Source organism: Buteo buteo, chromosome 23 (assembly GCF_964188355.1).
Source record: "Buteo buteo chromosome 23, bButBut1.hap1.1, whole genome shotgun sequence".
NCBI lineage: Eukaryota > Metazoa > Chordata > Aves > Accipitriformes > Accipitridae > Buteo > Buteo buteo.
Window position 1 is genome coordinate 5,789,903 of NC_134193.1, and position 27,985 is coordinate 5,817,887.

The following is a 27,985-nucleotide window of genomic DNA, read 5'->3' on the forward strand; positions in this document are numbered from 1 at the left end:
TACATACAGCATGAAAAAGCAGGTGTTGGCAGTGGCTCGGGTGCTCACTGGCCACTGGTGCTGCAGGTGTGCTTTGGGGGGTCTGCGGCACGCTGCTGTAAAGCGGGGTGCAGAGTACAGGGGTATTCCAGCCTTATCTGAGCCTGGTTGTGTCACCTGTGTGGCAGCACTGATATGCAGCCTCTGCCAGAGGACAGCAGCAACCCAGCCCTGTTTTATGGCCTTGACGTTGGCTGGTGGCCCCATGTGTCACTTAAATCAGCTCCAAGACTGCCACAGTATGTCCCCAAGGTGCTTTTACAGGAATAGCTTGATTTTCCCACCCAAACCTTGTTTTCTCTCACCACCCTGGGTATCGGTGTCATGCCGGGATTCCCCACATGCAGGGAACCCCGTGGAGGCTGGCTGCAGGCGCCGTCGGGCTACCAGAGCAGATGTAGGATCTGGGCCCAGGATATCTGCAGGATTGTTCAGCACATTAAATCCAACCATGCTTGCTCGCCTGGAGGTCCTCCATCTGGCACGCTGAGTCTGAGCTTGCCAGGCTGTTGCTTCTGAGAAGGGACGTGGCAAAGGGGATGGGAGCTGGGAGAGGTGTTTGTTTCCAAAGTAAATCTCAAGCCGTACAGGTCATGAATCTTGGGTTGTTGTGTGTAACCCTGCACTTCTGCAGTTGCAACAGCAGAGTATTGCAAGGTCTCTCCAGCTATTCAGCACCCTATTTTGCATTAAAATCTGTAGGGTCTGGGGGTTTTGAGGGTCTAGCTGTGATTCGTGGTGTCCTTGTGCAAGGTGCTGTGGAAGTATATAGTCCCTGTGAAAAGCTGGCCCTGTGAGAAAGCTGGGAGCAGGGGCTGACTCCCTTCTTGCAATTAAAGGGAAGAAACCAGCATCTCGTAGCTCTCCCTCTCCCCATATGCCCTGCTATTGCAGAGCTCTGCCCTCTCCAAACAGCTGGGCCAGCCCTGCCGCAGAGTGGGATGAGGCTGACAGCTTTGCAGTGATCAAGAAACCAGAAAGAGAGAGGAAAAGACAGACAGTGTACCTGGGAAAAAGAAAATCATGTCAAGTCACGTTAAAGCAAGAGAATCAGTTGCTGCAGGCCTGGAAGGAAAGCACTGTCTGGAGTGAGGTCTCCTGGGGTTTGAAACATGTCCAGCCGTGCCTGCAGAAGGGCCACATTCTTCATGTGGCCACGAATGCGCTGGATGGCATCATGCTCTTTCCATTTTGAGATCCGCTGTGTTGAGATGAGGAAGGAGAATCCCTTGCTGTGGGTTTCCCTATGGGGGAAGAGCAGGTTGGGGTATGGCAGAGAGCAGGAGGTGTTGGAGCATGTAGAGGGGGACTGGAGACATCCCCGGCATGTCTGGTCCCTCAGCCAAGTTATTAAATTCATTTTCACATGCAGTAGTGCTGCACTGGGGGTACTGGGCATTGCTGGGTTTCCCCAGTGAAGTGTGCCATGAAGAGGTGGGGAAGCATCTCATTGTGTGCAACAGCCCCACCGGAATGTATTTCCAGTCCAAGCTAAAATGAAGCCCTCAGACCCATTTTTCTTGCTCTATGAGCATGTCACAGAGTTGAGTGTTAAATGCACAACCAGGTGTAAAGGCAGCAGCCCTGAAACCTTCCCTCAACTACCTTCATCTAGCATAAATTCTCCCCTAGGCTCAATTTTTAGTTGATTGCTGGATTTTAGTGTTTACCATCACCTGCGCTCCCAGCCTCTCGCTTTCAGGATCTGACTACCCGCACCTCTGCTTTTTGTCCTGCTTTTTATGCTTGGTTGTTTTCTGAATCCAAACACGGTGCAACAAAACTGCATTTACCAGGGATTAGCTGAGCTAATCCCATAAATGTGGTTTTACTTAGCTATCAGAGGCAGGTCAGTGTATAGGGCTTTCTTCTTTGCTCTACTGGGTCTGCCAAAGGGTTTGTAGATCCTCATCCCCCTGAAATGAAAGGATGGGCTGCTGGGGAGACAGGATTTTTTTGTTTTTAGGATTATTTTGATCAGGATAAGGAAAACAGCAGAGGTTCCTGCCTGGGCTTCCAGGTTCAATGTCCCTTTTTTTTACCTTCCTGTCTCTGCAACCCCCAATCACTGCAGATTTAATAGAAGAATTATTATTAAAAATAAACACAACCATGCTTAACAGAACGGGGTTAGCCACCACTGGGCTGAAGTCCCTGTTGACAGGATTTTTAAGTTTCCTGAAACAACATGTGCTGCTGCTCTAGCACTGTGGGTTTATTGTCTGCTTAGTTTTGCTTCTATGTTAATAACCCTCCCAAATGCCAGAAGACAAATAACTCCCAGCCAGGAGGGAGCTCAGCATAATGTGTCTTTTCATGGCAGGGCTGGTGGGGCACACACCTTTCACCTCTGTGAGTTCAGCTGTGCGCCTGGGTGTGTAAGTTGGTGGGGTGGGTAGAAAAACAGAGCGGCTGGAACGGGGACAGGCGCAGTCACCTCTGAGCTGGGCACTGAGATCTGCTCTTGTCTAGCAGGCGGTTTTGGGTGGTGGTCTCCAGGTGGCCAGTTAGAAGTGGTTGAAGATGCTGTCATCAGGCACCAGTGACACCAAGGGGTGATGGAGTTTTGCGTGTTACTGGGCACTCGATTCTCTCACTCCTGAGAAATCATCAGCTCTCCCATCCCAAGCTCTCCTCCACGCCATGGGCTGGATGGGAAGGGAAGGGAAGGGAAGGGAAGGAAAAAGAAGGCTGTTTTCTCTGTATGTCTGTGATGACTCAGGTTGAAAATGTGAGCATTGTTCCCATTGCACAGCTAAACGCATGACTGCACCCTGATGGGGTGGCCGTCTCCACCTTCTCCCTGATGCTATGTTCACACTGCTGAAGATTTGGAAAAAGAAAAACACCTCTCCAGCAGTCGCACAGCAGCACCTTAAAATAGAGGCGTGCTGGTGCATCACACATCCCCCATCACATCTCACCTGGTGAGATGATACTGGCCAGGCGCTTGAGTTGGGAATAGATCCTGCTGCAGCATGAGTGATGGAAATGGGGAGAATTCAGCTGTCCTTGTGCAAAGGCAACCAAAATGAGCTGGTGTTCTGCTCCCCCGGCAGCTGTAAGCTTGTGCCTTGCTGGGCTGAGAGGTGCCTGTGGTTTAGTGGCAGGGACATTGAGGTCAAATGTGAGATCTGCTCGTAGTTCCTGAGATGAGGCTCCTGGAGGAAACCTTGTGCCTCAGTTTGCTATCTCTGAAGCAAGGTTAGCACTTTCAGCGGTAGCTTTTTGGAACAAAAGTGGTCTTTCAGTAGGTGAGTAGGCAAGACCTGACACAGTGGGCAGCAGAGCCCAGTGGAGGACTTTTGGGTATTGAGTAAAGGTCGATTAGTAACTCTCTGCTGTTACTGTGGTGGGGGGTTGCCAGCATCAGCTCACAGAAGAAGAGATTGTCCCATTGTATGCAGGACTGATAAAAGGCCCAGAGATGTCTCCTTACTGTGCTAGGGATGTGTGTTGGATGCTGGTGGTGCTGCAGTGCTTTCCAAGCTCTCCAGGAAAGGTCTCTAGCAGTTATGGGCACATCTTGTGGTCAGCCAGGACCTGTGGCAAGGAGGGACAACCTCTCCTTGATGTGGGGTCCGTGGCAGGAGCTTGGGGCAACTGCTGCAGTTAGTTTGTGCCATTCAGTGCCCCATCTTCATCCCAGTGCCATACTCACTAGTGGGGACATGGGTGGTGGGTTTGCTTGTTTGCTCCCCTTTATTTTCCAGCTCTTGGCTGGAGAGTTTGCAAGATGTTTTGTTAATCTGGGAAGGGATGGATAGGTTTGTGTGGAGGCTCTGCCACAGCCAGGCTGCCTGATACTGTGTGACTATCATAAATGTGGGGGCCAAATCTAACGCTTGGCCCTGGGTTTCTGTGTTGGGGCTATTCAGTTGCATTGCTGAACTTTGTGGAAAGGATTTTTCTCAAAGCCGGTGCTGGGATCTCTCAGGCTTTTGGGAGTGTCGTCTCAAGGCGAGCAGGGCTGGCAATCAATGGTGCCAACTTCAGTTCGTCTCAACTTGCTTAATGGAATTTATAATCAATTTTCTTAACAGCCTTGGGTCTGAATGGCCTCCTAAGGACTTGAATTCTGGAAGTGCCAATTCTCTGAGCGCCCTAGGAAGAACAAAGGCTTGTCATTCTCCTAGCAGCTTCCTTTGCAAAGCAAAAAACAAACCTCCTTCTCCCAGCTGTGACTATAAAATGAACAAAAAAACCAAGGTGCAAAACATTTTGTCCCAAATCTTGTCGTTAATGATGTTGGTAGAAATGACAGGCTTTGAATAGATATAAAAGTGGGCTGTTAGGACCCGGAAGGATGCAGCTGGTGCCTTGTACAATGGAAAATAAGCTGGCTGGCAGCAGGCTAGCTGTGGGGTTACCGATGAGAAATGAAAGATGGTATCAGCTTCCTTCAGTGTTTCCCTATCAGCTGCTGCAGATGGACATATGGAGTTTAACCACCTCTAGATAATGTGGAGGTTAAATAGACATTTCTCTTAGAGGAGAGCACTCCTCAAATTGCAATTATGCCTGGGAAGGAACAAAGGCTTGTATCAGTCAGATATTTCTACGGTGGAGAGATTTGCTTCTGATTTTAATGTATGCAGCTCTGTAAGAGAGTCTGATTGGGAGCTGAAGGTGTCCGGGGGAAGACTTGGGGAAATCTGGGTTTTCTGCTTTCTGGAAAACACCTCCATGCTTGCCACCGCCCCCCCCCCCCCCCCCCAGCACATGAGCAGAAGTCAACAGGTGTTGGGGCTCTGCAGGTCACATCAGAGAAGGAGATGGGGGATTGTGCGTGTGTGTAGGGAGGTGTCTAAACATGCAGGCGAAGGGACCAGGCTGGGTGTCTGTGTGTCTTCACAGCCTCCCCAAGGACAGACTTCCTCACTGGCAAGGCAGAGAGATGAGTCCTGTAGCATCTGTATTAAAACAGAGCTAATAACCAAGGGCAGCAGGTTTTCTGGATGAACTTGTTATGCTCGACTGAACTCTGGTCCCTGGACCTGTAAAGGTCAGTCTTTGAGGCTCACAAGTAAACCTTCCCATCCACGCAGTGATGGCTAAAAATAGTCTTTTTTCCTCTTATTTTCTCTGCATATATTTATAGTTGAGTCAGTCTGAGATGAGGAGCGAAAAGGCCACTCAGGGGTTCCTCCGCTCTTTGTCCCCAGCATTGCTCTTGGGTGCTCATCTTTGCAGATGGGGCTGGGAGCTGCTGTGGCAGTTTTGTCCCCCCAACCCCACAGCTCACACAGTTTTCAGTCTCCAAAAAGAGGAAAAAAAAAAAAAAAAGGAACAGATGAGAGAGAGAGATTGTGAATCTGAAGCCAGAATTTTTAACTCATCACCTAGGTATATGCCTGCACGACTGGAAAATTCACAAGCCTAATCCCTGGCTTTCCTACATGGGGAGTGCAGGAGAGCCTGTATAGCTGGAGGTCAGCAGAGCAGTATAAATAGAGCAACACAGAGATTATTAGGTAAAATGGAGAGAGTAGGGATTAATGCAAGAACCAGAAAGGATTTGGTCACTGCTGAGCTTGCCATGCTTGGATAATGCACGGAAGCGGTTCCTGAGAAGAGCAGTGCAGCATCTTCATGGGATGTATCAAAAGTAATAGCATCAAACAAAATTGAAGGAGACAAATAGAAATTAAGTCAACAGCTTTTGCCAGCTGCATTTGTTCTGTCTTTCCACCACCTGGACCCAGCTGGTATTAAAATAGGATAAGAAACAAACTCCTTGACCTCAGATGGCCGAGTTCGATGGCTGTGTTTGCTCCAGGACAGTATCAAGGGCTGTGGTGCAGTCTCTCCTTCAGCTGGCGATAAAGTTTTCTTCCTAAGCAAAATTGCATTTTTCTTTCAAACTCTGCATCTCAAGAAGAATTAATATGAAGCTGGGCTAAGCTGTGTGTCTGTATCCGGTAGGCTCAAGCGCTAAAATACTTGGCAGGGAGATGCTCCTGCTCTTTTCTCCTTCTTTTAAATGGTGGCTCCATTTCCATCATATTTTGAGCTGAGACCTCAAGATTTGCCGTTCAAAGACTATCTTCCGCAGCAGTGAAGGGGCTCTTTATGGGAGTTGTAGCTAAATAAACTCAGCTGTGGAATAAAGAGGGAATGGAAGAAGTAGTGGAAATTTTGCACTGAGATGAGGTGTAATGTTAAAGATCGCTGCCGGCTCTGTTACAAACCAGGCTTGATATGGGAATTACAGGGCAAGAAGTTGTTTTATTTTAAACAGGGAGAAAGACGCAATGAAAAGCCTTCCTGCTGGCCTTGAAATCTGTGTTTTGTACTAACATCGAACCAGATATGGGGAAGCCCAGATCATTTTCTTAAACTCTTTGTCAAATAAGAATGGATTTAGTCTGTGCTTTGGGGACACACTCTGGGGCACATTTCCCAAGAAATAGCTAAACTTAGGCTATTGGTATTTCAGAGCAGTCATTTACCTGGGACAAGAATTTAGTAGCATGAAACTCTTTTTGGGTGCTTTAAGAGCAAGTCAGCATTTTAGAAGAGCATATTGCAGCAGGTGGTGGGTCCTGAAAATTTCACCCCTCCTAGTTTAGTACAACTCTTGCAGGATGCTCTAATGAAGCCCAAGGCACCGGCTCATACATTGCATGGCACAGCTGGATCTCCAAACTGTGTCATCTTCCCTCATTGCTCTGGAGGGGGGACAGCTGGAAATAAGGTCAACTCCTTTCCTCAGCAAGGGAGAGGACATTGATTTGTGTGGGTGGTGGTGGGATGGAAGGGTAGGTTCTCCCTAGAAAAGGGTTTATAATAATTTGTACTTACAGGCTGAACACATGCAGCTGGGACTTGGCTTCTTTCAAGATCTGGGATTTGGGGAGGATTCGGGGTAAATGCTCAGTACAACAAGCAGGAGCTGAAATCTGTCTTGACCAGCCCATCCTTTAACTTAAAAAAAACCAAACCCACATGCTGGGGAGCTGATGAACACTCCCACCATCTATCCTTTTCATTCTGCCTTTCCGAGTGCCTGGCATGGGCACACACTCCTTGTCACGCTGAGAGGGATATCCCCACCGTGGGTGGCTGCGTCCCCCCCCTGCCCCACTGTCCCCATGCAGTGCCCTGTGGCTGTGTGCTGGGACAGCTTGCCAGAGACACATGGGACACATGGGAGGCTGTTCCAGTGGCTGCACACAGACCCCAGGGTCACACTGCCTGTGTGGCTCAGCAAGATCAGGAGGCTTAATGAAGTCATCGAGAGATGTGCTGGGTATCCCCGAGTGCAGGATTTGGCCCAGATAATCCATCTGCCAATGAACATGTTGTAGCACAAAGCTCAGTAAATCAAGAATGCCGTATCAGCGTTGGAGCCTCCCTGGAGGCTGTGTGTCCTACATAGCCACAAAATGGCAGGAGGAGGTTACGTGACAACCTATAAACCTGCTCTCATTCCGAGTGATGCAGGGCGACTCGCTGGAACCACAGAAGATGCACTGATCCTGCGCTGTCTGGGCTTGGTTTTCAACCAGTGTCAGCATCATGACCCTGAAACCATCTGTGTGCGTCCGTGGAGGACCTGGGTCCTGGGGAAGGCAGTCCCCCCAGATGCAGCTTGCAAAATACTAACGAAGAACCATCACTGAAGCACATTAATTTCTAATAAAATGCACCGTCCACACTTGCCTGTGTCCCATTTGTCCTCTGCGAACATGTGTGTGCATGCACACACATGCCCCCTCGCTGGCTTAGGTAACCAAGTTCCCCATTTTCTATCCAACCTCTCTAATCTTACTAGAGATGCTCTAAGTCCCATGTTTTATAGAATCATAGAATCATAGGATCATTTAGGTTGGAAAAGACCTTTAAGATCATCCAGTCCAACTGTCAACCATGCCCAATAAACCATGTCCTGAAGTGCCTTGTCTATGCAAATATTTAATTCTGGTTTTGACTCCTATAAAGTATTTTATGTAGCATTATTATGAACACATTTTGGGGAATGAACTTCTCATCTTCTATTGCATTGTATCAGATTTTAGAAGAAACAGAAAAAACTTGCTTTTAGCACCTAAGAGTTTTCGGCAGAAAAGAATCATTTTGGGGAAAATGAGGAGATGGGAAAGACTTGCTTCTGGGCATTTAATGTAAAGATCCTAATGGATCCAGCGACCCTAATGGAAGATACGAGCAAGGACCTTGGGCAGCAGGAACCTTAATTTTGGTAAAACTTTGTGAAGTTGCAGTGACTTCAGGGACAGCTCTTTGGAGATGATGGGGCCCATCCCACCAAAACTTTATATTCCTCAGAAAACATTTGTTGTTCTGCCTTAATGGTAACATGCAGCAGCAGCATAGGGCAGCAGAGGTTTGAGCAGAATATTGTACGAAACAGGATCAGTATAGGCTATTGCATTGTTGGTGTAATACTAAGAAGAGAATGTGTAGGTGCTGTATGTTGAAAAATAGACAAAATGGCCTTGTAAAGAATCTTGTAACTTCATCCCTATGCTTTGTAGGATAAATCCTGCACCTCTAAGAACTTAAGTGTTAATTTAAAAAAAAAAAAAGTCTAGGGAAACTTAATGCAACAAGTGGCAGCTTGATTTGTCACAACTTAGAACAAGTTTCCATGAATATTTTTGTACAATGCTTGACTGCTTTAAAGGTTCCTGTGCACAGCATCCCTCTAGAGAAGCCTTTCAGGCAAAATTATTCCACTGTGATACTGGGTATGATACTGTTCTTTTAAATCTCTTTCATTAAATGTGCGTGCACACACAGATCTCCCATTTTTTTCCTGAGATCTTCAAAAAAAGCATTGGAGCTGCTGCTGCAGATACCTAATAGCTACACATGTAGCACTGGGTAGCAACTTCAGCAGCACTGGGAATATAAGACAATCCCAAATAGTTTTGATAGCATGATTTACATTATAATACAGAGATTCAGGATTGTATCTGCCTTTCAGGAGCCTAGTAACTTCCTTTGGTCATCCTCCAGCAGCAGCCCTGTATGACTGGGAATTACTGCATGGAGCAGCAAGGCTGGAAAATACCTTTTAGTTGACCTATGCTGTTAAGCCAGAAGCTAGGATGAGGTGTCAGGCTGAGCACAAGAAGCAGAGATTTGGAATTACCTATGAAAAATTCCCCTTTTGATCTTTCTGGGGGAGAATAGAGGTTAACCAGGGACCACCTGGAGCAAAGGGATTCTGCAGGAGCATCTTCCTCCTGCTGCTGAGCAGCAGCCCCTGCACTGGAGACTCCCAGGCTGTCACTTGGGTGTAAGTTTACTCGGATGGGCTTTTTTTCTTTTCCCCAGGTAACCCAAGTGCTCCAGCCAAGTTAGAGTTTCCAGCCGTGCCAGCTGTGCCTGCGTCCCGCAGGGCACCCACTTGGCTCTGGTGTGTATTTGGGACCTCTTCAAAGAAACAGGATGAAACGGGTGATCCCAGCCCAGCAAACTCCCCATAGACTCATCTTTTACCCATGCTGTTAGAGCAAGGCAGCCTGTTTGGAGACTCATAAGAAAGGGAGGCTGTAAACTTGAAACAGCAGTATCCCAGAAACCCCAGATGACCTGTGGATGTAGTAGGCTTTATCAGCCAGGGTCTGCATCCTGGCAAGAGTCTCTTCTGCGCTTTCCCACAGTACATCGTATTAGTCATCCCTAATTATTCAGCTCTAGTTGAGCAAAGCCTTGTCTCTTTTTTTTTTTTTTTTTGTTAGCCTGAAAACCTATATTTAAATATGAAGGGGTGGGAGGCATTTTTAATCCCAGCTGGATAATTCCTAAAATGCACAGAGGTAAAGCCTTAGCAGACAGCTGCTGTGAGAATGTGCTGTTACGTTCCTCTGCTGCCTTGGGTGCGTAAAGCCGGGCTTGAGTGCAGCTTATGCTAGGCTCTTCCTTGCTCTGTGTCTCTTGGATGGCAGCTGGATTCTTTCTGCTAAGTTTTGCCATCATGTGCTGGATTTGTTGGGTATGCCTGTGTAGGGATGTTTGTGAAGCCTTTCTGGATTTACATGCTTCATTTCTACCTCAGTCCTGTCTTGGGTATCCCGTCTCACCCACGCATGATGCCTCTTTCCCATCTCACTGTTTTAAGCCCATTAAACTGCGTGATATTTAGGAGGCAGGGAAGTACTGTGGCTCAGCAGAGAGGGACAACAGAGCTACAGTAAGCTTCATATGCCATGGTGGCAAAGGGGCTTTTTGGGGGGTAAGTTCAGGAGAAGAAACTAGTTAGATTTGAGGATGTTTCTTGAGTAGCAAGAGAGATGAAGATGTGATACAGCCAGGAACACCCAACAGTGACCACAGACCAGACCTTGCCTCTCTCTTTTGTGAAAGGAGCCAGACATGGAATACTCTCTGAAATAGAAATACCACACATGCAATTTTGGCACAAGGGTCCAGAGCCCCAGGAGACTTAAATGCCTGACTCAAGGCCACGTGGACGGTGGCGGCAGAGTCTTCGAGGCTTCCTCCTGCCTATTTCCCACCCTCATCTCATCTTCATCACGGGCTGCCTCTCCATCCCATTAATTTGAGCTGGGGAGGCTTACTCTTGCCTTGTAATCTTGATTTGGAGTTTCATTATGAATTACTTGAGTCTCATGTGCCATTTTAAATTGATTCGTTATGCTAAGTACTTGCCAAATGCATAATGAGGGTCTAAATCGGTCCGTATGTAACAAGGCAGCAATTCAATTATTCCTAACACTCACGCTCTGACAAAAGCCTCGATTATTGCTGTCACTTGCATTTTGGGACCTTCCTGCGCACAGACTCACACACACACACAATCCTTCAGAGGCACTTCATGGTTTCTAGCACCCGCCCTGTTATTTATTATTATTATAAACGTTGCTATTTTTGGCTTCCTCGCACATGAACACAGGGCTGGGAGTTTGCCCTGCAGGGATTTGTATTAATGAGAATTGGAGCAGCTTTCAGTGGGGATCGCTGCTCTGTCTCTTCCAATCCATTCACAAAGTCTGTGTGGCAGCTCTTAAAGACCGGTGGCAGAAATGAAAATTAATCAAATGAAGGGGCTATTAGCCACAGCACATCAAAGAGAGCCTGAAAGTCTTCAGACCGACCAGCAAAAAAAGCTTTTATCTCTTTCTAACAAATGTTAGAAATCCAGACACAACCACAATGGGCTCTAAAATGCCATTGGGGTGGTGTAAATAATTATAATCACCACTCTAACCATGTCTTCCCTAGATTTCAAGGCACTCCACCAAGGAAGGTCAGTACCTGCAACCCATTTTACAGATGGAGAGACTGAGGCACCACTCCCCAAGGGCATTGCAGAGCCTCAGGGACGAGGGGACGTGGGGTTTAGTCCCTTTTCCCCCAAATTTTGTGCATCACCTTGGGAAATAGTCCCAAAGTCATCTGTTTAATGGAATAATGAATGATGGGCTAAACCAGACCCAGATGTGGTCAAACCTCCTGGCTTTTCCCTGACCCTGATTTGTGGTTCAGGTACCTTTAAATGATGAAGCAGCCTCCAAAATATAGGACCAGGATCTCCTCCTGTCCCTGGTCTGTGTCTTTATCCCTCTCCTTGAGTCGGGCTGGTGGAGGAGGTGGTTGCAGTATTGCTCACATTACATTTTGGGGCATTCCTGCAAACTTGGGAGCTCAAAAACCCCTTTTACCTCTTTGCTTTGGAGATTCAGATGAGCAGAGAACAGCCTCCGGTCCAAACCTCAGTCTCTCCTCCACGCTGCAAAAAACTGCGAGATGCTGGTAGCCGTAAGCTTTTCTTCCAAGCTCCCTCCTGATGAAATGTCAGTGCAAGGCAGCGCCCCGTTCGCAGTGCCGCAGCTGACACTGGGGCTAGGAGCTGCCGTGAATCATCCTCATTAAAAAGCATTTCCAATTCAGCTTTGCAGAGATGCCTTGCACTGTCTTTGCTGCCATAATGGAGCTATTAAAAGCTCCCATGTAAGGCAGGTGGCAGACAATAGACACAGGCAGGTACAGCCTGAAACCCTGTTGCAGAGGGCATGGGGTGAAAAACACATTTTCTCACCCATTTTCCATGCCAGGAGCAGAAGGAGGAGGCTGGACCTGCCAGCAGCATCTCCACGGTGCAGGGGCTGCTTCCTGGGGATGGAGGGACCTGGCCTTATGGCATAGGGGTTCCTAGGGAGGCTTATCTATAGGTGATGGTTGTCACCCAAATGTGGGTGAACTGGGAAGAAAGGTGTGTGTAGGGCCTATATGGCCAGCGGAGCTTCTTCAATATCCCATCATATCCCCAGACCCCCATTATCCACATGCCCTGGTCTCTGACATCATTGGGTTCCTGCAGTGCTGAACGTGGTTGTGTATGTTGCAGAAATTGGAAGATTCAGCAGGATTTCCCTGTTGAATTCTGGCTTAAGATAACTGCTGAGCAAGGAGGGATCTTTTGGGTTGATTTTTCTCTAACAGGCACTGCCACCCTCGTGCGTTTCCCAGCCGTGAGTCACATCTCATCCTCTGCTCTTCCCCCTCCCCGAAATCATCAGGCACCTCATGAGGTTTTTGGAAGATAATAATAATATCTTGTGCAGGGTTTTTGCTGGCTCTGCTCTGCCTGAGGGCTGGAAACTCACACTTTGAGTGAAAGGTGAGGGTCTTCCATTGCTGCTGGATGGCAGGAGTTGGGGTCAGGGGGAGAGGGAACCCAGCCCAGACGCGACCACATCTGGCAAGACCATCCGGGCAGCTTCACAGCTAGTTGGGGGTACCTAGACATATTCCTCATGATGGACGAATGAAAAACAGAAATAAATCCTGGCAATTAAAAAAGCATTGTCAAATTCACTATTTATTGGGAGGGGTGTCACATAGCTTTGCTCCCAAGGGGGCAGCTGCAGAAGTGTGTCCTGTTGGGGACCCCCATGACATCTCAGCTCCCTCCCCACTCCCTCTCTCCCTGAGATGCTGGAAGCTCCCTTTGGGTCCCACTCCCGCCAGCATCTCCATGCTCTGCCTGCACTATGTTCCCGTTGCTCTCTGGCCAAAATGACTTTACCAGGAGGAAAAGCTGTGAGAAGAGGCGAAGTCAACTGATTTCCTCTCTCTTGGCTGCTCTGGGTCTCATTTTGTGCTTCCCCAAGAGAGGAAGGGGAACAAAGCAGTGGAGAAAGAACAAGATTTGCATTAAAAAAGAAAGCAAGCAGCAGGCAAATAAGGTCAAAGGAAAAGAGAGAGGAGACTTTCAGTCATTTAGGGGAGAATTCTTCTTTTAAGAAGGCCTTCTCAAGTTTCTTCCCCTTTCTTGTTATCTCCAGGCTGTTAATAATTCAGTGATTTATATTTGCAGCAAAACCTTCCGTCTCGGGAGTCATTTCTGTTTGTAATGACTTCAGCGAATTAATGGTGGGCACTGCCTTTTGAACTGAAATGAATTCCTTTGTGGAATTAAACTTTTCCTTGAAATTCACTGATATTTTTTTTCATGTGTTCATTTATAATTGAGGTTTCTTAATTATTTTTTTAAGGGGAGGGTTAAAGAAAAGGAATAGCAAGACTCTTCCAGCAATGCTTTTTATGAAGGGTGAGCTGTGAAAGCGAAGCAGGCAGTGAGTCAGCATCTTCTCCTGCCTCTGCCGGCAGCCGAGCTGTTGCTGGGGTTACTGTCACAGGTGACAGAGCAGATCAGCCTTCCTGGTGTCCCCAAGCTGAGCAAGGACCTGTTTTTCCTAATAGATCAAAGAAAAAAAAAAGCCAGGCTCCAGAAAGCACCCCCCACCAAAGACAACATCCCCAGATTGGTTATATTGTTATTTGGGGCTTAGAGAAATGGAAAAGAGGAACGTGGTGGCTTTCACTTTTGCTTTGGAGGTTGCATAAGAAAAGTCATTTGAGAAATCTTGCGTTATTAGCAGATCTTGTTTGTTATTACTAGCTCTTGCCAAAAAGGACATCGGTCAGCCCCTGTGGCACCCATAGGTGATCTCCTGGCAGGACTGTGTCACCCATCACCCGTCACCCAGCATTGCACCCCTTGGTCCCAATGAGAGGGCTTAAGAAGACAAAAAAGTGACTCATCTGCTACCCCTCACACCATTTTTGGTGTGTTCCTCCTTGCGAACACCCCGTGATACAAGGGTATTTCTGAAGAAGGATTTCAGGGTTTCTCAGAAACAGGCTGTGCAAGAAGGGGGTTCCTGGAGAAGAAGTGCTGTTGCTAAAAAGCAGGAAATCTGCTTAAAAATAAATCACAAGTTTGAGCTGCAGAGCTCAGGTCTTCCAACTCTCCTGCAGACTCCCTGTGATGCTGCACAAATTCCTTTGCTCCAAATTTTTGCTGGTTTGGGTTTCCCAGCTAGAAATGAAGCCTTTACCTAATGGCTGGGAAGCATTAAGGAGCTCCAGCTTTACCTGCAGGCTTTGCAGATCTACCAGCATCCAGATGTTACAGCTAAATGCAGATCTACCAGCATCCAGATGTTACAGCTAAATGCAAACAAACTTACTGCCTGTGTTTGCAAACTGCAAGCCATGAGCAAATGTGTCTCCCCTGCAGAAGATGACCCCCATATAATGTTATAGCTGAGGGAGGGCTTTTTATAACAAACCAGTTCCCAGCACTGGTGATGGAGGATTAAACGCACTTGAAGATGGGGAGGACAGACAGAAGGGCCTTCAGGCAGAAGAGAATTTCACCTGGATTGTCAGCTAGAAAGCAAATGATGACAATATTAGCACTTAATGCAGAGGGGTTTTTGTGTTTCAAAGCACTGTACAAACATTAACTAATTAACTTAAGCCAGGAAGCCACGGCTGCAGTAATGTGTTTTGCCTGGTGACCTGTGCAAGTTTTAATTTTCTATTTAGTCATTTCCTTTGAGACCGAAAACCCGAGGACCGTGTCACTGGGGGATCCAGCTCAGTGGAGCATCCTTGTCTTTGTCATGTGGCCCTCTAATTGCAGCCAGGCAGCCACCCTGTTTCTTCCCTTGACTTTATTAAACTCTAATGGAATTTTGATGGCTTCAGAGTAATTATTCCATAGTGAGTTTGCTCCTGTGTTTGTTAGAAGGTGAAACGTGATGACCTACAAAAGGGCTTTTCTGTCCCCTCTTGGCTATCCCCTGTCTGTCGTCTTCCCCATTTTAACCACCAGCAGTTACACCTCTGGCAAAATCTATCGTGTGATTTCGGTGGAAACCAGAGAGCTTCCTTGTTTTGGTTTTTTGGGTTAGCATAGTCTCATGGGGGCTGTGGGTACCCAGAGCTGGGTCAGGCTCCCCCAATCCCACTAGCCCTTAGGGGACTGGGATGCTCTGGGGACAAGCCTGGCTCTCTAAAAGCTGGCTTGTCCCCAGGCTGAATGTATTGATGCTTGCATTAAGCTGCATTCCTCATGCTAGCTCCTTACTGACACTAAATCTGCTAAATGATGGGTCTTCCCCAAAGATGCCAAAGATGTGTAGTTGATGGAAGTCATGTCCCACTTGAATACAACATGATGGCAATGTCTCTCATCCCTCGTTATTTGCTCTGGGGCTGTGTCGATCAAACTCCTTCAAGCTCAGATTTCATCTCTTGCCTCTAACACGATGTTCACTGAACTGGCAAATGAAAAGTCATGAAAAAATCGGGAGGATTGGGGAAGGGTGGAGAAATCCAAGAGACAAAAACCATTTGGAAAGTCCTTGCCTGCTTTCCAGGCAGCACAGCGGCTGTCACGGGGATCCTGTGCTCGGGTGAGACAGCTCAGTGCCCTCAATAAATCTCCTCCTTGCCCAGCTCCCACTGATCTAATTGCTGGGAGGCTGCTGTGCCTGGTGCCAGGGCAGAGGAGGGTTGAGGCAGGCTCCATCCCAGCTACCCAACACAGGAAAAATCACTTCATTTCTGTGATGCGATTTGTTTTTCTGAATATAACTGGCTAAAGAGTGGGGAAAAGGTGGAGACTACATGTTTTAAAAATAAGCATTTGAGCCTGTACAAGGAGTGCTTTGTGGCCCATGGTGGCTTATAGATTCTCCAGTATTTCTATGCAAAACAAGATCATATTACTTAAAAACAGAGTTGTTCGTGCAGCCAAAGGGAGTTAGGCACCAATTCACCCTGAATATCTTGAGCAGCCTCTGAAAATTCAACTTAAAATACTATTGTGAAGACACTGATCCTGTATTTTAGGGCAAACTGCTCCGACCACATTCATTTAGATGGATGAGCCATTGTTGGATTTGGTTGTAGGGGCTGATAGCAAGAGTTTTCGCTGCCATGGGATAGCATTGTGGTTCGCTCAGCTTAAGGAGGATGCAAAGGCTGCGCCTTGCCTCGTGCCGCCTCGCTGGGTGACTGTCACCAACTCCGACGAGAAGTGACATCCGTCGAATAAATTATTCAGGGGGTGAGCAGTCACCCCTCGCCTGCACAATGGTTTTTGCTGCCAGAAATTGGGGCTTTCGTGTCATTATGCCGAGGGTGTGTCCGACTTGGCACCGTTCCTCTCCTGACATTGCCTCGAGTCCCCAAGGAGTCCTCTGGCTTTCCTCCTCCCCATCGCTGAAATACAGGTCGTCTTCCACTACTGCGGACATTTTTACCTTCATAATGAAAACACAGTAACGTTGCCCTGTTTTCTCCCTGGATTTGTGGTTAAATTGCTTTGTCAATGTAATCTTATACCTTAATGACAAAATAATGGCGTGCAACAGGAGCTGCATAAGAAGTCGCTGGGTATCATTTTGCTGTCATTGTGAAGGCTGTGGAACATGATCCCCATTACAGTAGAATTTGCATTAACATTGTTTGGCCACCATAATCTCACCCGGTTAATCATAGTTTTAGGATATTAAAATAGGTCTAACTATATCCTGAGTTGTAACCCCTATATCCCCAAAGGGTTGGATGGGATTTAGCTCAGGCAGCTCTGTTATAGCCAACGGAGTCACTGAGTGAAATAACGGAGCAATGCAGAGTAACTTGGCTGATCTTTTTTAGCCACCAAATCTTGTTCTTTGCTGACCAAGTAATACTCTTGCTAAATCCACAGCACTGTAGAAAAAAACCATATGAAAAATAGCTCCTGTCCATGCTCAGTTATTTTGGGTTAGCAGTTCAATTTTCACTTCCCCCAATCTATTAACAGTAATGACTGTTCTCTAAAGACGTGCTGCCTTCGGTAGCTGGACTGCAGCAGTCGGAGAGGATCCCAGAGTGTTCGGGGTCCTTTTGTGCTTGGTGCTAAATACCTTGTTAAAGAGAGGCATCAGTTATCCCTACGGAGCTCGCAGCGATGCTCTTCACCTGTGCTAAGGGCTAAGCAAGCCACAGTATTTAGGCAGCATTGAATTTTCCTCCCTTTTCCAAATTTCAGTGTCTTTCTCATTTTCTGCAACCATGAGCACAGCGAAAGGCTTCTGGTGTAGGATTTAAATAGATTCTAGGTGGGAGGCGAGAAATATTCTCTTAATGTACAGATGAGAAACTGAGGCACGGAGAGATTGAAGGATTCACTCCATGACTGAGTTACACCCGGAGTCTGACTAAGACAGGGACAGGAATAGGGACTGTGTGCTCCAGAGTTAGAGCACTAAATTCATCCTGGGAAATCAAGATTCAGTTCCAATCCCTCCTGCTGTCTCCCTGGGTGGCATCAATGAAGAATTTGTCTTACACAGCTGTTACCCCAGAGGTGTAACCCTCACTGGATGCTTTTGTGGCTTGATGAGGAGACGAGATGCGATGCCTGATTTCTGGGAATGGGGCCAGTGACCCCAGTGTGGTGTAGGTTGGGATAACATCACAGCTGTCCTGGAAGGGTGTGAGCCTCGGGGACTGCGGGGATGCTCCCACCTCCTGTCTCCGCAAGGGAGAAGGTGAGGATGGCAGGACTGGTCAGTGTGGAGGCAGGGGTCGCGTTGTTCAACTTATTCCCCAGCTGCCAAGCAAATAATCATAATTAAATTGGGGATAATCTGGAAGGGAAGAACTAGTTGAAGGCTACAGGGAGGGCAAGCAGCTGAACCTGGCTGAAGCAAACTAAGCAGAGCAGGGTTAGAGCATACATTCATCTGTTTTAGCTGTGTAACGTATGTTTTAGCTGTATAGTGTATGGATTGCTCCAAGTTAACCTTGAAAAGTTGGGTTGATGCTGATGTCTGTCTGATGCCAACGGTCCTCTGCAGTCCCGTCTGCAGAGATTTCAGGCAATGCTTAGTGACCCGAGTGACAACCTTGAGCCTTTATCTGTAACGTTTGTCCACGTTATGAGCAGCAGAGGTAGAGCTCATGTTTCTGAGATGACATGAGAAACCTCGCCAGTGAGTTAATACTGCGCTGCCTTGATGTAGCAGTTGGGGCTTTGCATGTTCCCCGCTGTGGGAGGAGAGACAATACATTTACAGCGCATTAAGGTATTATTGTAACAGCATTTGTGCCGAAAGGTTTCTGATCCTCCGAAATAAAGAATAGCAGATTTGTCCCAGATTTATCAATGGAGGCAGGTTTCCCATTCAAACACGAGGGACGGGAGAGCTGGCGGGAGGGGGGAGTGGGTGAGATCCCGCTTGCTGCAGCAGCCAGGCTGGATGCTGAACCACTCTGCCCAGCTGCCTGGTGCTAACGGGGGGCAATGGAGGGATTGGTGGGAGAAGGACAACCCCAAAAGGCTGCTTGAGAGGTGGTGGGGTTAAGCAAGAAGGATGCAATATTTCAAGGTGGAAGCAGGGTGCTAAGGCAGCCCCATGCCTGGAATAGCTGAGGGTTGGGGTGAAGGTCCTGAGATGTTTTGTGCAGCCCATGTGCCCCTGGGGAGGAATGCTGGGGGTTTCCCTTCATGGTCCAGGTCTGGCTGTGGGAAGAGGGAAGCTGTGTGTCCCCATCTGCTTGGAAAGCTGCCCTGAGAAGGCCATTAAAAGAGCAAAAGAATGATGCTTGCCCTGCTTCTTTGTAGAAACTGCATCTGATGTTATAGGTCAGCCTGTAGATCATTGCACAGGGGGATTTCTTAAATGGCCCTTAGGAATAAAATTAAGTTTGTTGAGACCAGATGCAGCAGAAGAGCTGGGTGAAAAAGCAGAGGGAAACTTGCAGAGGGAGGACTGGGACATCTTGCATTAGACAGAAAAGCCACAGCCTTGAGGAGCAGGTTTGATACTGCACCTTGCACAGCGAGCTCCCAGTTCGCAGGAAGGCGCTGGCCAGGTGGGACATCACAGAGATGTCCCTTCCCCTGGGCTTTTATTCCCCTGCCTCTGCCCTTGTGCTCAGACCTCCTGGTTTTGGGATGTGACCTAGGCCACCTCTGTTGCTGCTTGACAAATTTTGGGCTTGGTGCAGTGCCTGTATACAAACCCCTCCGGAGAACATGCGTGGGGCTGGAGGTGGGTGATGCCAAGCTGGAGGTGATGCTATTGCTGTATCCCCAACGCTGAACCAGACCTTGGCTGGGGACCTCACGAGAAGGAAGGAGCTGAGGGGACTTTGCTGGGGAGGAGGTGATCTGCCGCTCCGGCTGCTCTCTGCCTGCAACGATGCTGCTTGCCTGGCACAGCTTAATTGGCTTTGATAGGATTACAGGGAAGCAGTGGAAGAGTAAACAGGGCCAGGAGGCCACGCAGTGCCTGGGGCTGCTGGGCTGTAGCCTCCGGACAAATCCTTTGAGCCAGCGTGGTGCCAGACCAAAGCTGCCTGGAGCTCAAGGGTTAATGCTGCTGTGTTGCGGCTGATGGGGGGGGGGTGGGTGGGTAAGGGCTTAATCCTCATGCTGGTTTTAAGGGAAGGGCTTTTCCTAGCAGCATCCCAAAGGTCTGTGGGTCTCTCAACAATTTCCAAAGAGTTTGCCCCTGCCTGAGATCCAGACTAAACTGTTGCAATTATGGAAGTTAGGCCTTGTTGCCTCAAGCCTTTTGTCATCAATAAATGTTTATGGTTTAAAGCAGCCTTGTTTGTTTCCCTTAGACCAGATGACAGTGATTTATTGGCAGAAATCCTAGCAGAGGAAAGAGATGAGCCAGGCAAGTCTTGAAGTGCTACACACATATATGTAGTGAGGAGTTGATGGTTATTTCATGACCATGAAACCTGTGGAAAATAGAGCCTCAAACTTGGATGTGAACTGTTGTTTCCAGGAATTTTTCTCAACCTACAAGCAACATGGGCAGCTGAAAGGTTAATGATGCTCCAGGGCTTTGCTTCTTCCTTTATCTGGGTTTTGGGATGTCTGGGAGATACTGTATGTTGGAAAGGAGGAGTGGATGCTCTTGCTGGGAGCATGTTGATGGTTACCACTATTATTGCTGTAGGAATGATGGGAGAGCAAGACTGGGGACCCATCGCTACAAGTCCCTCATGCCAGGAGATCTGCAGCCTCAAACAAAACGGGACTCAAAAGCGGGGCTTAAAGCCAAGGATGGAGGTGGCAACCAGGGACACGTGTCCAAGTCTGGGGCAAGGTGACATGGTCTGGAAATGGGTGTCCCTGCCTGTGATTGCGGGTGAATGTCTTCCAACAGCCACACAGAGCTGCTGCCTTAGTGCTGGTGTGAAAAACCCAGCATTGGCCATGCCAGCACTGGGAGGCTGGTGGGGATGGAAGCAGAGCGGGCAGCTCACCTAAAGGCTGTGTTGGGTTAGGTCCTGCAGCCAGGTCCACCTTTTCATGCACAGGACCTAGCTGAGGCTTATTTCCCCAGGAAATCTCCATGATTTCTAGTGGCAGAGGGTTTTTTCCCCTCTGTCAGCAAAGAGGAAGGTGGGCTTGGCTCGCTCAGACCTCGTCTGCACTGTTAATCTGCCATTCGCAGTCTGGAGTCAGCTGTTACACCAATATTTATTGTTGTTTTCCCCCCCTAGGTTTGTATATTTTGTACAGCTTGTTTCTAATTTAAAGTATAAATAAGTTTGATCTTTTCATCTGTTTTTCTCCCTACCTTCTGTAGGCTGTGCTGGTTAAAAATAACCACGGTGATGAGCTAAAGTGCGGCTGGTGGAGGGGTTTTAAATTCCCTCATGGTGGGACCACTCAGCCAGCATGGGAACGGCGGTGTGGTCGCCCTTCTCGCCTCTCCCCTACGCTTGTGGTTGGGCTTTTTCCCAAACCGGGAACTCCCTGAATTGCCTAAACCCTGCTTGGCACATGACTGGGGATTAAAGTGCTTCTGCTGTTGGGGGGGGGACGAGAAAATGGGGACCCATTGGGGGAACTGAGGGGACACAGCTGGGTGCAGAGATCGGAGGTTGTCCCTGATGCACATCTCCAGGGAATGGAGTGTTTTCCAGTGTTGGGCTCCTGCAGAGGAGGCTTTCACCTTAAAAAAGTCCCTTTTGACCAAAATTGGAACTATTTGCATAAGAAGATCAATTGAAGGGAGAAAGAAAAAAAATGTGGAGTCTTTTGGCTTTCTTGCAGGAAAGTCTGAAAAGCTGATTTGGGTTCAGACTGAAGCTGCCTTGGTCGAGGGCTGGCTCAGCTTCACTTCTCTGTTTATTTTGCTGGGGGGATGCACATGCACACACACGCGTGTGCAAACACACGCATGCACACACACGTGGGCACACACAGACACATGCACACACACACACAGAGTCTCCCTCTCCTATAGAGAAAAAAAAATCCCCAGCACTAGCTGAAACGCTGATTCAAAACAACTGTTGGCGGCTCCAGCCGCCGCGGTCTGCTTTCCATTACCCACAGCCCCGCCGCGGCTTAAAACGGTGACTTGAAACAAACAGGCAAACCCCAAAATTAATAATAAAAATTACATTTCACCTTCCCCGGGGAAGGGCAGAAAAACTCTTTCTAGGCAGCGGTTCTGCCAGGAAAAAACTCTCCCTGCTTGTAACCCGCGGAGCATCAAAGGATGCTCTCCGGGAGGGGACCGAAGCCCCTCGGCGTGTCGCTGGGTGGGGGGTACGGATTGGGCCCCCCCGGGCAGGGGTCGGGGCGGGGGTGCCCGCGGCTTGCTGGGGGCTGCAGGGCAGGGCTGGGGGTGCTGGTGGGTGTCTCCGGGAGCGGTGACTGAGCGAGGCGGTGCCAGCGCTGGGGGCGGATTTTTTGAGAAGAGCCTCAGCTCTTCAGAGCAGCAGCAGCCGCTGGAGGAGTTGGGCGGCTGTTTCTCCCTCTCCGCCCGGAGGAGGAGGAAGAGGAGGAAGAAGAGGCTTCGGCTGCCGCCTCTCCGATCCCCCCCCCCTCCCCTTCCCCTTCCGCCCCACACCTTTATGGACGAGCGCCGGAGCTTGCTCTACTCTCCGGCTGCCTCCTCCGCCAGCCGGCATCCGAGGGGCGGCTCGACCAGCAGCCACCACAACCTGGGCTACACGGAGCAGCTGCCCCCCGCCACCCCCCAGCCGGTACCCGACCAAGAAGAAGAAGAGGGTGAAGAAGGGGAGGAAGGCAGCATGACCGTGGTGGGAGGCGGCGGCGGCGGAGACCCTTTGCTGGAAGAACCGCAGCATCCTCATCCTTTGCTCGGGGGGGACCGCTACGATCACGCCCCGACTCCGGCCGCCGTCCCTGCCGGCCAGCCCGCGGGTGGTGGGGAGCACGAGTGCTGTGAGCGGGTGGTGATCAACATCTCGGGGTTGCGGTTCGAGACCCAGCTGAAGACGCTGGCACAGTTCCCCGAGACGCTGCTGGGGGACCCACGTAAGAGGATGCGCTACTTCGACCCCCTCCGCAACGAGTATTTTTTCGACCGTAACCGGCCCAGCTTCGACGCCATCCTCTACTACTACCAGTCGGGTGGGCGCATCCGACGACCCGTCAATGTCCCCATCGATATCTTCTCCGAGGAGATCCGCTTCTACCAGCTAGGGGAGGAGGCCATGGAGAAGTTTCGGGAGGACGAGGGTTTCATTCGGGAGGAGCAGCGGCCGCTTCCCGACAAGGAGTTCCAGCGCCAAGTGTGGCTCCTCTTCGAGTACCCCGAGAGCTCTGGGCCGGCCCGAGGCATTGCCATCGTCTCTGTCCTGGTCATCCTTATCTCTATCGTCATCTTCTGTCTGGAGACTCTGCCTGAATTCAGGGATGACCATGACTATGAGGGAACTGGGGGGACCTTCGGGACAGGCGGTGGCCCTCTCCCACCTGATGTCTTCACCAACTCCTCGTCCTCGGCTGCTTCCATGGTGTCGTCCTTCACTGACCCTTTCTTTGTGGTGGAGACTTTGTGCATCATCTGGTTCTCCTTCGAGCTGCTGGTCCGCTTCTTTGCCTGCCCCAGCAAGGCCACCTTCTCCAAGAACATCATGAACATCATTGACATTGTGGCCATCATTCCTTACTTCATCACACTGGGCACCGAGCTGGCTGAGAGGCAAGGCAACGGCCAGCAAGCCATGTCCTTAGCCATCCTCAGAGTCATCCGGCTGGTCAGGGTCTTCCGTATCTTCAAGCTCTCCCGGCACTCCAAGGGGCTGCAGATCCTGGGGCAGACCCTCAAGGCCAGCATGCGGGAGCTGGGCTTGCTCATCTTCTTCCTCTTCATCGGTGTCATCCTCTTCTCCAGTGCCGTCTACTTTGCAGAAGCCGATGACCCCAGTTCAGGTTTCAGTAGCATCCCCGATGCCTTCTGGTGGGCAGTGGTGACCATGACCACAGTGGGCTATGGAGACATGCACCCCATCACCATTGGGGGCAAGATTGTGGGGTCTCTCTGTGCCATCGCAGGGGTGCTAACCATCGCTCTCCCCGTGCCTGTGATAGTCTCCAATTTCAACTACTTCTACCACCGGGAGACAGAGGGTGAGGAGCAAGCCCAATACATGCATGTCGGGAGCTGCCAGCACCTCTCGTCCAGCGAGGAGATGAGGAAGGCTCGCAGCAATTCCACCCTCAGCAAGTCTGAGTACATGGTGATTGAGGAAGGGGGAATCAACCACAGTGCATTCAAACAGGCTGCCTTTAAGACAGGCAACTGCACAACCACAAACAATCCCAACTGTGTGAACATCAAAAAGGTCTTTACAGATGTTTAAAAAAACAAAACCAAACAAGCAGCAACAAAATCTGAGGATGCGGTAAAAAAAATAATAGTAACAATAATAATGCAAAGTGACTGTGTACTCGGTATTGTGTGGAACATGCACCATCGTCGGTCTGTGTGTGCCCTCGTTTTTATACGTTTATTTTTTTAGATCCTTCCTTTCAAAAGATCCAAAAAAAGGATTTAAAATTCTCCGAAGAAGAGGACGGCTAAAGGGTAAAGAGAAGATGAAGACAAAACACACTCACCGTCGAAACAGGTGTTTGTTCTGCAACATGTTGCAGGGCTGCTTTTGTTTTCTTGGCTTTGGGGACCTCTCGCTTTGCTCCTGAATTTCCCCCTCTTCCCTAAAGGCAGCGTGTAGCCGATTTCCCTTCCATCACATAAGCTCACTTGTTGGATTAACAACCCTGGGTTGGGTGGGGAGACGAGGAAAACATGTTGCAGAGCGAACTGGAAGGGGGTTGGGAGGAAACAAGCATTTAATTTTGCAGAGAGTCTCTGTTACCACACTGTTAAATGACGCTTAATATTGAAACATGTGGTGTGCCATTACAGGCACATCACAGATTCCCTTTTCTCCCCCATTAGATCATTTATCGAGTTCTAATCTGGTCAGAGACCGCGTGCAATCAGTGCTGATTTAAATAGAAAAAAAAAGAAAAAGCCCTTTTTTCCATTGTTAATTCCCTTCCCCTGTAACCCTACGGCATTATTTCATCCAACGTCAAATTTGTGGCCGTGCAGTGGGTCTGTGTGTGGGGAGAAGGGAGGCGAAAGGCAAAATGGAACGGTTTCAGGAGCCGACGGTGCGCAGGGAGCGATGCTGGCGTGGACCGGGGGATGCAGGATCCGTGACGGGCTCCTCGCCGTGGCTGTGCAGCCTCAAACCCACCCAGCTGGAGACAAAGGGATATTTCCTCCTTTTTTTGCAATGCGTTTGGGAGAGATGCAGCCGCTTATCGCAAGAAGATTAAAGTGGCGAACACGCCTTCCAGCGGAAGTCACTAATTCGGACCGGAGTGATGCAGTTGCCATGACGACCCTGGTTTCCTGGGAAACCCCCAAAGGTTGTCATGGCATCCCTTCTCCCATCCCCCTTGGTCCTCGCTCTTCTCGCAAAAAACCTTTCCAGATGGTTCCAGCCCCATCATCCCGCAGGACACCGCGGCTCTGCCCTGCTACACGACCCCATCCTGGCACCCCCTTCCCGGGCCACGGCCCTGCCACGGCTTCCCCGGTGCCGAATAAAGCGCCCGTAGGCAATAAGTACACCACAAATCCACCTCTGCCTCGCAGAGGAGCTCACACCTTGGCAGTGAAATTTGGGGATGGAGTCTCATCCTGCAAACACGAGCACCCGCTCCACCGAGAACGACCCCGCGCTCCCCCTGCGCCATGCAAAACCCAGCGGTTTCCCCAAACCCGGTGTGAAATGGCACTGAGCAGCCAGCAGGAAAGCTCGGCTGAGAAACCTCGGCAGCTTTTTGAAACAAGGGGGACAGAGCTATAAAGAGCAGGATTGAAAAGTAACCAAAACTCCGCCGGGGAAAATACACCGGCTTCATCTTTATGTGTGCACCAGGGGCCACAGGACATCTGATGGGATCAGGTGAGCTTTGCACGGGGCAAAGTTTAATAGCATCATAAAGTAATGTGGCTTTTTTGAAACAAACCTTGTGTTTTCCACTGCTTAGTGTTATTTTTTAGCTTGCCCTGCTGCTCTCGGGTATTTTTGCACACGTTAGGTAAAGTGGAATAACATGCTATAGCTCCTCTGATTTTATTTGCTTTTCACTTTGCTTTTTAGTGCTATGCATAGGAGGAAAACCCTGCTACTTTTTTGAGCTGGATGTCTTCAATTCTATGCTAAAAAGGTTATTTGCAGTGGTTTAATGCTTAAGTCTGACCCCTGCCATCGAAGCAGGCTGAAGGCAGGGCCTGGCTGCTCAGCCTCAAGCGCCTTGGCTCCAGCTCCAGCTCTGTTTTGCTGGGTTTTAGGTTAAATAAAACAAGATTCCTTCAAGGTAGCATACTGCACAGGGACACTGTTAAATACCTCCTATGACAAAAAGAGATTTGACCCCAACCTGTGCGAGTCATACCTTTCCCAAGTGTGTGGAAAGAGGGATTTGTCCTGAGAGATGCCGGCCATGCTGAAATAGGAGTTTAGCTAGGATTTTACCCAGACTGAAAAGGATCAGGACAGTTTGGAACACTCTCCCTTAGCCTTGCCTTAGCCCCAGTTAATAAAACCTTTATAACCAAGGAAAACATCAGAGCAGCTTCTTAGCTGATGGTATGTGACAGCTTTATTGGAGCTACCACAGTTTTCACCAGCTGAGGATCTAACGAAGGATCTTTATTAGGGAGATGCTCTGGAGCATCACAGGAGGTAACAAACCTGGCATCCCTTGTCTGGGATAACTGGATCCCTTGTCTGGAATAACTGGGAGCACCCCAGCATGCCTTTTCCCCAGGCTGCCAGCAGGCTGAAATGTCATTTCTGCCTACAAGCTCTCACTTTTTATTGTTATTCAAGCTTTCCCACATGCCTATTCCTAAAAGGAGGATTTGAGTTTAAAAGCAATGGAAACAGTCCTACTTGGGAGAGTTTGCAGATAAGTTTTGTGTCTCTGTTTTCCCCATGGCAGCTGCATGGGGTACGGAAACCACATGTTGTCCTGGAAATGGCACAGTACAATTTTCGGTTTCTCTGTCATCTAAAATAAGCAGAAACCTTGCAGGTTGTTAGTTTGCTTTCCTGACTACTTCCTGCCTTATTTTGTAGGGGCAGAATAATTTCAAATTGATTTTATTGACAGTAAAAGGCGCTGTATGGGAGAGGCAGCAAGGAAACCACTTCATCCACTGGAGTAAAAGGCAGTTTTGCTCCAGTACTGAATGATATCACTGAAAAATATAAAAGCACTGCTGCTCTATCTTTGAGATACACCCAAAAAATTGGAAGTGGAAAAATGGGGATATCCTTTCAAAGCTTTGCCCCATTTCTGTCTGCCTCTTCCCTCTGCGCTGTCTCGTTAGGTACCATTCAGCAAGATAAACACTTTCTGCTATTGCACGGTCTGACAGCTTCTCTTAAACTGGCTGCCGCGTGCGTTGTGCCAGGAATTGGAGAGATCCCCGAAAGATTGCTCTCTTTGCAGCCAGCTGCTTATTTAACTTACTCTGCTCTTTTGCAGTGTGCCTCCTATTAGGACTTAGGACTGTTTTAACAGTCACTCGGGAGTTAAAGAGGAGCCTCAGCCTTTGCAGCGTGTTGGACTCGACTGTTTCTAATGTGCTTAGAGGGGGTAGCATTAGGAGATTAGTATTAGCGGAGCTGCCTGCTTGCTGTCTGGCAGCCTGCTGCAGAGCCTTCCCAAGGCAAGGCGAAGGGCTTGCCTAGACTCCGCTTATTACATTAAATGGAGGAAAGTGCATTACCAAAAGCTGCTGGCTGACATTTAAGATCGCACAGAAAGCAAGTGGGGGAAAAGCAGCGTCCCTGAAGCGCACGGTAGTCCCCGGTGTGGACTCACTGGCTTGTTGTCTGCGTTTGCAGCGTGGCAGGGATACTTTCTGAAATGTCCTCCTCCTCCCCTATCCTTCATACCTATCATCTGAAAGACAAAGTGACACTGCTGGCACCGAAGGATGGGAGCAAGGATGGGAGCAGGCAGCTCCTGCCCAGGGGATGCAGCCCTGGGAGGCTGTGTTTGGTTTATATAGAGCCATTAGGTGATATAGAGCCTTGTACAGTCTCCCACCTCCTTTCCTAGGGTCCTTTCCCCTTCCCTCTGCTTGTATTTTAGGATCTGTTCCCTTCCCCTGTTTCAGCCCTGGGTGCCACCTTGAAATACACCCTAGGTACAGGGTGATGCAGGGGACAGGCAGCCACCCTAACCCTGGCCCCTTTGCTTGGTAGTTTGACACCGTCACCTTTTTCTTCTGCTTATTTGCCCTTTTTGTGTTTTCAGACCTGAACTCTTCTAAAAAGGTTCTGTTGT

The 27,985-nt window shown here is 49.0% G+C and overlaps 1 protein-coding gene across 1 annotated transcript; it reads left to right on the top strand.

The window, feature by feature from the left end:
* The first annotated feature begins 22,209 nt into the window (after nt 1–22,209).
* LOC142043553 (potassium voltage-gated channel subfamily A member 3-like) lies at nt 22,210–23,967 on the top strand. The gene has a single exon (XM_075054854.1). The coding sequence runs from the start codon at nt 22,210–22,212 to the stop codon at nt 23,965–23,967; it is 1,758 nt and encodes a 585-aa protein (XP_074910955.1).
* Nucleotides 23,968–27,985: the final 4,018 nt, after the last annotated feature.